Below are 12,379 nucleotides of genomic sequence, written 5' to 3'. Positions count from 1 at the left end.
TGCAGACTTTTGAGCAAAAAGTTCGCCTCAGTAATGTGTGCTTTTTTATTTTTTAACAACAACAACAACAACAGAAGGGCCCCAGTCAGGAACAGGCACAAGTCTGGTTTTGTGTCCTTTCTGTCCACAAAAGCGCACGATGCCTCTCCAAGCGCCTCTCAACCAGTCTCCAGTAAGGCAAAAAAAATAAAAAAAAATCTCTTGAAGGCATCACCACCATCATCTTATCTCCTCTCCTCAGACCAGTGTGCGTCTCTCTGTGTGTGTGTGTGTGTGTGTGTGTGTGTGTGTGTGTGTGTGTGTGTGTGTGTGTGTGTGTGTGTGTGTGTGTGTGTGTGTGTGTGTGTGTGTGTGTGTGAGTGAGTGTGTGTGTTTGGTAGATTAGACATTCGCCCCCTTTTTTTCTTTTCTTTTCTTTCTTTTTTTTTGTTGTTGCGGGAAAAAAACAGGCACTTGCTCGGGCCTGTAATGACTCCAGCTGGACAGTGGCATTTACGGCCTGGATGCACATACCCAAAAGAGTCCGCCAGGCTGGCAGGATCACACGGCAGAGCTGCAACAAAGCGCTGACAGGCAAACCCCACTGTCCTCTGGCCTCGGCACGAACAGGTGCACAGTTGGACTCAATAGGCCCCCATCTCGCCTTGGTGATCCGTCAGATCACACATACACACACACCATGTACCCATCACTTGTGCCATATGGAACGATTAATGGGTGGAAGGAGAAAAAAAGCCTGTTTGATGAGTGGTAACTTGGTGCATGGATGGGAAATAAGGCGTAACACTTTAAGGCAGAGAGTGTAAATTATTGTGAGTCTTGAATAAATAGCAGATAACGCCTCTTGTGTGCATCCCTTATGAATAAAGACAAGGCGCCATGCCTATGAGGACTTTCATCAATCTGGGACCCATCATTTTCTCTGTCTTTAAAAAAAAAAAAGTTTAATTATTGAATAGATAAGGGCCGCTACCTGCACCCACACTGCTCCACCACCATGTCCTCGTACTGTTTGTACACTACGTTATTGCCTGAGTCTATATACAGGATGCTGATGGGACTGAGTTTGGTGGGGACGCAGCAGCTGGGCGGGGTGCTGTTGGGGTCCATGGAGTTCATGAGCGTCTGTATGATGGCGTGGTTGGTCGGCTCGAGGTGCGACCTCAGGGGGAAGTCGCACACCCCTTCGCAGTGGTACGCCTCGTAATCCAGGGGCGCAATGATCCAGTCGTCCCATCCCAACTCTTTGAAATTCACATGCAGCGCCTTTTTGCTGCACCTGGATTTCGATTTCTTCCCGTGTCTCTTCCCGTGCCGGTTGCTCAGCGCTGTCCTCCGCCGCCGCCGGGGCCCCTCTCCTTTAACCCCCCGCAGCGACGCCCCCCCGACCCCATCCTCCTCCTCCGCCGCCGCCCTCACCACCGCCTCCTCCACCTCGCCGACGGACCTCCGCGATTTGATCTTCTCCTTCATCTCGTTGAACAGGTTCTCCCTCTTCTTGGAGCGGGTGTAAGCGACCAGGATGGCCTTCTCCTGCTGGGATCGGCTGCTCCTGTCCAACCCCAGCTGACTCAGGTCCACCTCGTTGTCTGATTTGCCCAGAGTGACCCGGAGCTGGAGGCAGAGCTGGTTCCCCTGCTGCTGCTGATGAGGATGGTGATGGTGATGATGGTGATGGTGGGGGTGGTGATAATGATGATGATGTGCTTTAAACATTTCCCACACGTCCAAAACTTCCCAGCCGGCTTTGGTGGAGTCCAGAGGGTCCAGCGACCTGGACTGCAGCAGCCTGTCCGAGTGGCAGGGGTAGAGCTGGATGTCGTAGAGGCCCGTCGTCTGAAGGGAAGTCTGCAAATCCCCTGGCGCTCTCCTAAATATCCTTAATTCCGCCCCGACCAGCTCCTCTTTGTCTGAAAGGGTTGAGACATCAAACAGATACTTTTGTCTTCGCAGAGGAGAGTGCAAAAGATCGTCTGCAAGGATAAAAGAAGAAAATAATTGCAGTCAGATTCACTTAGGGTGTACAGTGTTCAGAGGGGAAGGGGGGGTGGGGGGAGGCAGGGAGAGAGGAAGGGGAGGGGAGGGGGGGGACTCACATTCTCCCACAGAGGCCTTCTCTCTCTCTCTCTCTCTCTCTCTCTCTCTCTCTCTCTCTCTCTCTCTCTCTCTCTCTCTCTCTCTCTCTCTCTCTCTCTCTCTCTCTCTCCTTTCTCTCTTTCTTGTTTTTCAAATGTCCACCCCAAACCTGCCTGAAATAAACTGCAGCTGACATGTCCTCCATTTGAGAATGAAAAAAACAACTTCATGCTTATTGTTGTTGGGGTTTTTTTAAATCAACTTTTATCCAACCTCAATTCTTGATTTTATTATACTTTTTTTAGTCAATCTTGGCTTTGATTTTCCTGTAATTTACTTCGATTTAAATCAATTAACCTCACCAGAATCCTCCTGATAAATAAAAATCTTTTAAAGCTTCCTCTTCTTAAATTGTAGTTCCTCAACTTTCTTAATTTCATTTCCTGCATATTTGTGGCACAGGAACAATTTCAAATGATATCGAGATGCAAAACACACGATGTTCAGACACAGGAAGCATCTGGCTCACTCCAAAAACTGTAGTTTTTTTTCTACATTTGACATTATTTATTCGTTAATCATCGAGTTTTATGAGGTTAAATATCTAGTTTTTTTTAACTTAACAGTAACAATAATCCAATGAAATTTGGTGATATTTTAATTCCACGCCATTTTTAATCAAAGTCAGCATGTTTAAATGAAAATAGTTCTGCTTTCATTTGACTTGATGACAGACTGATTATTAATTTCCACCTCCTTGGCAGAGTGGAAGTCAACTTTTCCGTCATTGCAGCTTCAAAGTCTTAAATCTAAGCAGAAGTCACAGCATTAGAAATGTGGTTAGTTATTTTTTGTGTGTGTTTTTTTTAGAGCTCTTGTAAAGTTGTAAGGCAAAAACACACACATACACACACATACACGCACTCACAAAAACAAGAGGCCTAGTGATGTGAAGGCCCCTGGGTGCTGCCAGACACAACGGACCAAAGGCGACATACTGTACACTCTACTGAACAATACACAATTAATGCATTATTCCCTGCTGGAGACCCAGGAGGCCTGCAAATATTTCATGAAGGCGAACCAAAGGGACTGGAATATAACTGCGGAACAATGCATGAGAAGGCGTCAGCGTTTGCAAAACACATATTAAATATCTGCCTGAGTGTTCTTTTAAATGTGTTTTTAAAAAAATAGATTTAAATAAGGATGATTTATGTTTAGCATGTGTTATCATTTAAGTTAAAGCATGTGAGATAAAAATTAGTTTCTTCTTATAGTTTTATTGCAAAAACTTGCTTTCTATTATTTTACGCATGAAAGCTTATGTTTTTTTTTTACAAAGAGGAAATTCCGGTAACAGGCATGAGATATTGTTTCATTTTCTGCCGTTTTTCCTCTTTCAGATTTTTTTTCTGCCATCGTCAGTCAGTAGTTTGTGTGTCTGTAAAACCCACAGAAGAATGTATCGAGAAAATGGGCGATGAATTCAAGAAAAGCCATAAAACAAGTAGGTCTGCGTTGTAAACACGTGAAATGTTGGCTTGTAACTGTAGAAAAAATTTCCACTTGTTTCAGCAATAATAAGGTTTTCAACTCAATACTGGAATAAAGTCGCTTGTTGAGATGGAAAATGTGAGGCGTGCTTTGTAAAATAAACTCTTGTTGCCTCGGCTGATCACCACAATTTCAGGCTAAAGTTTTTTTGAATAAATTAAAGTGACACACGTCTACACGCTCCTGTGATATAATTTGTAAAAGTTATTCTAAAGAGATATTTGAATCTGGTTGTCAGTTTCACTCTGTGAACCCTGCCGAGTCAAACCGTAAAAGCAGATTGAAACCTGGTGCTCGTTTCAGTGACTTTGCGCGTATGGTCTGCATTAGGTTTCTTCTTCTTTTTTATAAGACCTCAAACAAATCGAATACAAGTTCACCAAATAATTAACAGTTCTGAATTCCCATCTTCCTCATTAAAGGACTTCCCTTCTTATATTTCATCTCATCCTGCCAACGACAACATTCCCCTTAAAATGCGCCTGCACGGACTGACTGAACAGACTGCTGAAGTTACTGAGAGATATTCGTGTTGACAGTCGAAAATGTTCAAAGTTTTCTTAATTTCATTATTATGTTTTTTAAAAAAAAGAAAAAAGAAGACATTTTTTCCCATTACGCGCGAGATGCTTGGTGGTGAATGGGGTAAAACGCGCTGCATGTTACTGCTCGGTTAAAACGGAATCCGTGCACTTTTGTTTGACCTTGTTGGTTGTATTTCAACAAATGCAAAACATGTTTTTGTCATCTATGCCTCTGTTTAGAGAGAGAGTAGAGAGAGAGAGAGAGAGAGAGAGAGAGAGAGAGAGAGAGAGTAGAGAGGAGAGCGAGAGAGGGAGAGAGAGGGAGAGAGCGAGCGAGAGAGAGAGAGACAGAGAGACAGAGAGACACAGAGAGAGAGAGAGAGAGAGAGAGAGAGAGAGAGAGAGAGAGAGAAAGGGGCCGGGCTGCACCATCTGCGCTTTAATGAGTTACCCCAAGTGCCAAAAGTAATTTTCAGATTTGGGTTATTCTTTTCTGATCTTGCTTTTTCTGACCTCCAGGAAACACCCTGTCTGGTTTTATAAGTGAATTTCATTTACCTACAAAAGTGTGAAAGCCAAAGAAGCCGTAGATCATTGGTGCCCTCAGTAAAAAAAAACACAAAAAAACCTGTTGCTGCATGGATGAATAATGCGTAAAAGACGGCAAAATTGTTACTTTACGCGTAAAAAAAAGATGTCCCCGTGCGAATATCTCTCCTGAAGGAGGCGATTTAAATAACGAAAACTCCCAGCTGAGACACAGCCTGCAGGTTAATGCAATGCAACTCTTAAGGGATGCTGGGAGGACTCCAAAAAGAGACCAAGGGAGCTGAGCTGAAAGAACGGGAAGAGAAATAATTTTCCGTAATTAAAGTGGCGGTCGCAAAGGGAGGTTCCGCAGTAAAATACGAACCACTTCACAGCGGAGGAAGTGCTCTTTCATTTTTTTTTCTCCCTCGTCGTTTTTTGGTGATGTGCCATCGTGGCCGAGCTGGGTCATTATGGGAGAATAGACAGTGTTTGATATGTTATGACATGAACACTCAATTAGATCACCGAGTTCAAATACTCCAATCAGCCGTTCGATGCCAAGCAGCTCTCAGAGGGTCCAGCTCGGGGTCAGAGCCAGTGACACATCACATCAAAATCACAGGAGAAAGTGAGGCGTTTTTCCTATCAAATCAGTTCACACTGCAAGAAATGGCCACACAGAAGAGCCCTTTACACTCATATTCACTCTTTAAACCTCTCTTTTTTGTCTCAAACAAAAAGTGTGGAGTGAGAGTTATTTTCAATGTCGTTTTTTCTATTTCAAGGAAAATGTGTCAAATCTTCTAAAACAAGTTGTTTGCGCTTCACTAAGCATAAATCTTGAAACAATTTATTTGAATTGGAAATAACTGAAGCTGCACCTCACTCCGCTTTGCTAGAGAAAAAAAAACAAGACTTAACCAGCCGATTCTGAGCTTGAATAACTCGTCAGGATGGATATTTTTTGCAGCGCGCGGTCTGCGTCGCAGAGCTGAGGCTCGGAGTGTTTGAGACAGGAGGGGACGCAAACAAAGATAGCTTTTATTTCTCCTGCAAAGATTAACTCGGCTTATGCCCCCTTGTGTGCGTTGGATGTGTTTGTGTTTATCAGATAAGTGTTTGTCCTCGCAGACCGGTCAAATCACTTGGTTACACATGTTAACTGACCCAAACACCTGCTTCTCACACCGACCGGCTCTGCCCTGGCCCCCTCCTCCCCCCCAGCTGCCTTTGTCAGCACAAGTTGGCTAGACTAGACTGGGCACCATGATGGCAGCACATTTCACTTTAAAAAAAAAAAATATGTGTGGTGTTTGGGGTTTCAGTTTACTTAGCTTTTTTAATACTCGCGCTTGTTTTATGGTGTTTGCATTTGGAGAGCAGTGAAAAATCGAAAATGAAACAACCACTAAGGGCTGTAATATCCAAAAGTGAAAAAAAGAAAAAGTTTCCTCTCTATTCACGTGGAGCTTGGGAGCGGAATAGTTTTTGCTGCAGCCTGCACTGACACTGATTTACAGCCTTCATTTAGAGAGCGCCTCAATTAGTGTTTTACTGTCGTGTTGCCCGGAGGTTAATTTAAGTGTAATATAACTTAATACTTTGAAAAAAACTACACCTTCTGCAGCTGTGCTACAAACAGACCTGAAACGTGAGGCATTACTCATGACTAACAAATAATCCTGCAGCTTTCAAGACTTTGCTTTTGTGTAACAGCTACTTTTTATGATTTATTGATGTATTTTGCGCGTAAAAGTTATTTTCTGGATTAAAACGTGCGTAAAAGTTGCCGATGTGAGCCTATTGCGCCTTACTTATTCATGCATAACTGTAGTTTGAAGCCACTTTTAATCACAAGAGGAGAATATTAGTCCGTTGAGGGAAACGGTGTCAGAATTATGAGAGACTGAGCTGATGGAGCTGGCAGCCGACTGAAACCAACCTGTTCCTCTGTCCACAAAACTTGTTATGGTGTTGGCAGATTTAGACGACCGGAAAAAGCTTGCATTTAGTCCGAGCTTCTCTGCAGCCGAGTATGTCCTGTATATAGAGAGCATGTATTCATGCGGCACAATATCGTCCTTTAGGTCTTCTTTGTGGAGGCTCACGATAGGATGCGAGGACGCGAAGATGTCTTTTAGGAATTTGGTTGACCTTTGTCCGTTCTGATGATGGATCCTGGCTCCCCTGTTCCTCCTCGGCGCAGAGGGAGAGATGATAGCAGCTGACTGGAAACACGGTATATTCCCAAGGAAAACAAGGAGCAGGCCCAGATAAAGCGTTATGACTCGAGATGCGTCCATGGCTGGAGAGTCACCGGGAGATGTTGAGAAACTCTTTCTTTTTTTTCTTTTTTTCCCACCCCGCACGCACAGAGAAGTTGGATTCGGGGGCCTGCCAGAGCCGGAGATGGTGTGCGCGTCAGGGTTGGAGAGCTGCTACTTTTGCGCTCTCCGGTCGCACCAGAAGAAGTGCGTTTTGCGCTCTGGACTCCACACAAGAGCGGAGACTGTTGGGCCGAGAGAAACACGCCCACATGGTCGCTCAGTGCAGGGCTTCCCAAACAATTTCATGTCACAGAGCTCCAAACAGACGCACACAGAGCCTACTGACCGCCACAAGATACAGACGCAGGAGTCCATGTGGGAACTTTTTGTTGTGGGTTTAGCAGCAAACTGTCTACACTATACACCATTAAAACTTGACTAATGTGGTCGACAATAACATAAAAGTTGATTGAATTATAATATAAGGGTAAAAACAAATTACAGTGAATATAAACAGTTTTATACCCTCAAGAATTAATTTAAACCAGCGATTTAAACTACAAAATGACCAGTTAATCCATGTTTCCCTCACTGCCAAGTTTAAAATGTGGAACAGAAGTCCGCACAACACTCTGAGAAACCCCAACAGAGTTATAATGCTTCTTATCACAGTCTTTGAGATACTGAAGCTGCCAAGGACACATCAGCTCAGATTAGATTAGATTTTACACACAGATAATCTGAAGACAATACGTGATCGTAAAATTGTGCCATTTCTTTTAAAGAGTGGATTTTGCAACTGAATTTTACACTTTATTTACAGGAAGAGTTTTTGAAATGACATGGAATGAATAATAAAATAAAATAAAAGGGTAGATGATATTTTAATGGTTGACTCTGTGTTCAATTCATGGAAATTGAGTGTTTGAACTCTTCAGTAATAGAAACATGGTTAAATGAAATGAGTGAAGTTTTGTGCGTTTAAATTTAACAAAGGCTTGAACGTAATAAACCCAAATACATAAAGACTTGATGTGGAGTCATGCAACTGCATCAACACATTAAAAATGACTCCAGTGACCTCTAGTGGCCTTTTTCGTCTATTGCAAGACAAGTGTAAAGGAACGAGGACGAATATTCAGGTTAAATATATGACTCAGATGTTTTTAAGCCAAATGTCCAGATGCTACAAATGAATTTTAGCTGTATTGGTTCTGATCCTGATGATAACAAATATGTACCCCTTTCTACTGTCTATATCCCCATTACTCAATTACTTTAGTTTTTCTATGTGCTTTATCTTTCCATGTGCTGGATGTATACACACATATTTGGGTACATAGAACATCTTGGGGACAGAAATTGTTCTTTGGGATTAATAACATTATCTTATCCTGTCTTTTTATATCAGCTCTGCACTTCAATACCTGTATTTGTTTTACATCAATAACATTTAAGTAAAAACTGCAAAATCTAACAATTACAAATATGTGATAAATGAAGAAATGAATTATTTTTACTTGAAGTTGAAAGTGTGTATTCCCAACACTGCACACATTTCCTTATAGGTAGCATTTACAGTTCAGGAGGCATCTGGGTTCAATGTACACTCAAAAAAGCGGGTTGTTTCTGTGCATGCATTGTTGGGTCGATTATGCTGGGTCAAAGGGCTTGTAAGAGGTTTATTTATAGCTGAACAGCTAGTTGGGTTACTTTGACCCAGCAGTTGGTTCATTAATGTTCCTACTCCTCTTTTGTGGAACTTTCTAGATCCTTCTCTTTCAGAGGTTGGCACACAGATTTTAAGGTAGGTTGTAAGGAATACTCTACCAATAATTTGAATAAGTTGTGGTAAAAGGATGATCTTAAAGTAATTTCACTGTTTAAAAAATAAATAAAAAATACAATCTGGGATCACAGGGGTCCCAGATAGTATATGGGGTTTTTATTATTGGAAATTTATTACAAGAAACGTTAAGTTATGTTGGCTAACTAGCTTGCATTTTTTACTGGGTGTTAGCAACCCTACCACTAAAAGCACCAGGCAACCGTTAACTCCAAAAAACTTCAGACATTAAAAGGTATGGTATTCTTGGTAGCAGTAGCCATGTGGTTTTTGTGGGATACCAAAGACTGGTTTACTGTTACTATATTAAGATTTTCTTAGTTCTTGCATGACAGAAGTGTCACTGCTTATCTGTACATTTCATTTCAGTCTTCTCAAGGAGTGGCTGAAGAAGGAAAAAAACTGGAGGACACAAAATTTCACTTCAGACTAGGGAAGGCTGGACGACATCTTACTATCATGGACATAAACAAACAAACAAAATAAGCCTCTTAAAGAGTGAGCATTATATTCGACTGTTTCATTGAATTTACTTTTTTAGGCTAAATGTAGTAAAGTTGTTAATTGTGTATTGTAGTTTGCTTGTAGCTCTTTGTTTAATCATATTGTAACTGTTATTTTACCGTTATTTGTTATGCTTACTTATTAAATGATCTGTTGTGAAAATCTTAACTTGTCTTTATTTTGGTAGTTATACAAAAGTTACATGTGTGGTTCTCCAGCTGCACAGCTGCAGACAGGATAGCACTCCAGAGGGTCGTCACCACAGTCCAAAAGATTATCGGCTGCCCTCTCCCTTCCCTGGAAGATCTGTACAGGACATCTGTTCAGGAAAAGCTCTCCATATTCTCAGGGACCCATGTCACCCAGGACATTCGCTCTTTGAACTGCTGCCCTCGGGCAAACGCTTCAGGACATTGAGAGCACACACAAATACAGAAAACAGTTTTTATGCTAAAGTCATAACTGCACTAAACTGCACCAAATAATGGCTTTTTTTTCTTAGAAGCAGTTATTTATTTATTATTGTTGTCTGCACTTTTAAGGACTGCATTTCAGTTTCATTATGCTTTGTACAATGACAATAAAGACATATTACTCTTCTAATAAAAGGAAGCATTGTAATATTTCATGTGCTCTGGCTTCTTAACATCGTACTAACATTTAGTGTAGTTGTCAAGTATACCAGCATCCCACCCTTTTGAATTTTGAATTTTTTTTTGTGGGATTCAGGGATCCTGATCTTGGCATTTGGAGCCCTGGCTTCAAAATTGTAGTTTTTAAACTTTCCACAAGATGGCGCCATTTTGCTGTATTTTGCCTATAGGAGAATACAATGAAGTGTTCCTCTGATTCCTGTGGTATTTGAGATACAGAGAATAAAACATGAGATTGACTTTGATCTAGAATTAACACAGCCCCTCAAGAAATTATCCTTATAAGTGCACTTGCACATGCACTACAGAGGCCCATACACTCTTACACATGCGCTTCCTCAGGAAATAAAAACAAAGGACCATTTCGTAGCGCTGCAAAAATGCCACTGCAGGGAAAACCAAAACAAAGTCAGGCTGAGTTTTTGTAGCTGCTGCCACAGCCAAATCCGTAAGTACATGCAGCCAGAGTTGCTGGTCATTTCCCACCTGGCAAGATGAAGAGACATGTGTCTGTGGAAGAAGCTCTGGATCATGTCCTACAGCCTGCTGACAGCAACCATGAGCTGGATGTCTCTGAAACTGAGGAGAACACAACCTCAGAAGATGGAGGCAAGTAGGAAGTGGAGTCAGATTCAGCTCAAGAGTGGGGAGGCCACTGAGAAGACAGCCGATCCAGACTGGAAATCAAAGAATGGGAAAATTTCCTGGTCTCCCACCCACGCTGAGATGCTGCACTACCCCCCACTGCCTGTGTGACCCCGGGACCCACATGCTATGCCATCTCCAAGATCAGCACCGTGAAGTCATCCTTCAATCTTTTCGTTGCCAGCGACATCGTAAAGCTCTTTGTGGACATGACGAACCTGCAGGGGAAGCGTTCTGTTTCAGATTGGAGAGGTGTTGATGCCACTGACCTCCAAGCCTGCATCTGGGTGCTGCTTCTGGCCAGTGTCTACAAGTCCTAAAACATATCAACTCGCAGCCTGTGGGATGAGCACACCAGTCGGGCCAAATTTAGGACCACGATGTCCCACTGCAGATTTTCACTGATGAGCTCCAACCTGTGTTTTGATGACTGACTGACAAGACCCAGGCTTGGACAAGTTGGCTTCTGGGAAAAGTTGACCAATCGGCTCCCCCTGCTTTTCAAACCTGGCTGGGGCGTATGTGTTGAGGAGCAGTTGGTACCATTTAGAGGCAGCTGTGGATTCCACAGGTATATCTCTAGCAAGCCAGCTAAATATGAAGTGAAAATATGGGTGGCCTGTGATGTCACAAACAAGAATAAACCTGCAGATAAGACAGACTGCAGATAAGGAGAGAGGAATCTTATCCTCCTTGTTTGTGTTCACCAAAACTCACACCGCAGTTTCTTTCTTTCTTGAACACTACTTTAACTACAGAGGAGAGGAAACGGACAATGGCACTTTTTTGGTGTCAGGTGAGTTTTGAAAGAACCAACTATATGTATTTCAATTAGTGGTTCCCCCAACGAAATTGATAACACCACCATCTATGCATTGCCCCAGTTCTTACACACATCCTTAAAAATGGGTGTGTCAAGGTTTTTCAAAGTTTCTAGTCATGTCAAAACCAGCCTCATCTTTACCCAATGTTTTTTGAAAGATTCACTTAATAATGGCCTCTGTCTTCGAAGTGTTGCCCTTTTGATTTTATCACGAGCGAAGGGCAACAGATCCTCAACAACTTTTCTAACATGCATTTTCTTGTTCTTTTTCTTCAAGGTGTGTTGCTCCTCACACATAGTTGCAGCCTCCTCTGTTATAACCTCTGGTAGCGGCCTTTGTGAAAATAACTCACTGTTCATAAAAGTGAGTACCACCCTATCCCAAAGTCTGACAGCCTCCATTTTACACCATTAGTTCATCAGTGTGAGGAAATCCCTCACTCTCTTGACTATATCAGTGTCTCAGTCATCTCATCTCTAATGTGTGTGTAGATGAGATAACTCAGTTGTTTGTGGAACTCCAGAGTTGTCCTGCTGGAAAATGTGTCTAAGTTCTTAAACACAACCTCATCTCCACCAATAAGGACATTGGTCTGCTGTACTCCCTAAACATTGAAATGAAGGTACACATTTGAGGCAACCCTGCCTCAACAAGGTTTAGTTGACCTGTTGCTGCACTGGCCACCACTGTTCCATATGCTGTTTTGACTGTACTCATCTACTGTAATAGTTTGTGCTGTCTATTATGGCAAATGTTTATTAGCTTGTTTTTCTGGGTTGATTATTCATGCTATCAGAGGGTTGGATTTTTTTCTTAAAGATTTGCTCAAACTGATAAATCAAAATAGTGGGTGATTAAATAGTTGATAACTATTTGATTAATTGCTGTATTTCTAATCAGACTACTAAATCCAAGTATTATATAACCTTTAAGCCAACAACCCAATCCACAT

The 12,379-nt window shown here is 42.2% G+C and overlaps 1 protein-coding gene and 1 long non-coding RNA gene across 2 annotated transcripts; one reads left to right on the top strand and one right to left on the bottom strand.

The window, feature by feature from the left end:
* Positions 1-969: 969 nt before the first annotated feature.
* gdf6a (growth differentiation factor 6a) lies at positions 970-6,991 on the bottom strand. The gene is made up of 2 exons (XM_062422750.1): positions 6,631-6,991; positions 970-1,973 (listed from the first exon to the last, which is right to left on the bottom strand). Exons 1-2 carry the CDS (start codon positions 6,989-6,991, stop codon positions 970-972), a joined length of 1,365 nt encoding a protein of 454 aa, XP_062278734.1.
* A 1,684-nt stretch (positions 6,992-8,675) lies between these two features.
* LOC133983866 (uncharacterized) lies at positions 8,676-9,871 on the top strand. The gene is made up of 3 exons (XR_009925387.1): positions 8,676-8,762; positions 9,171-9,299; positions 9,524-9,871. It is a non-coding gene; the product is annotated as an uncharacterized LOC133983866 (long non-coding RNA).
* Positions 9,872-12,379: the final 2,508 nt, after the last annotated feature.

Source organism: Scomber scombrus, chromosome 7, assembly GCF_963691925.1.
Source record: "Scomber scombrus chromosome 7, fScoSco1.1, whole genome shotgun sequence".
Lineage (NCBI taxonomy): Eukaryota > Metazoa > Chordata > Actinopteri > Scombriformes > Scombridae > Scomber > Scomber scombrus.
This window is presented reverse-complemented; position numbering and strand designations above follow the sequence as displayed.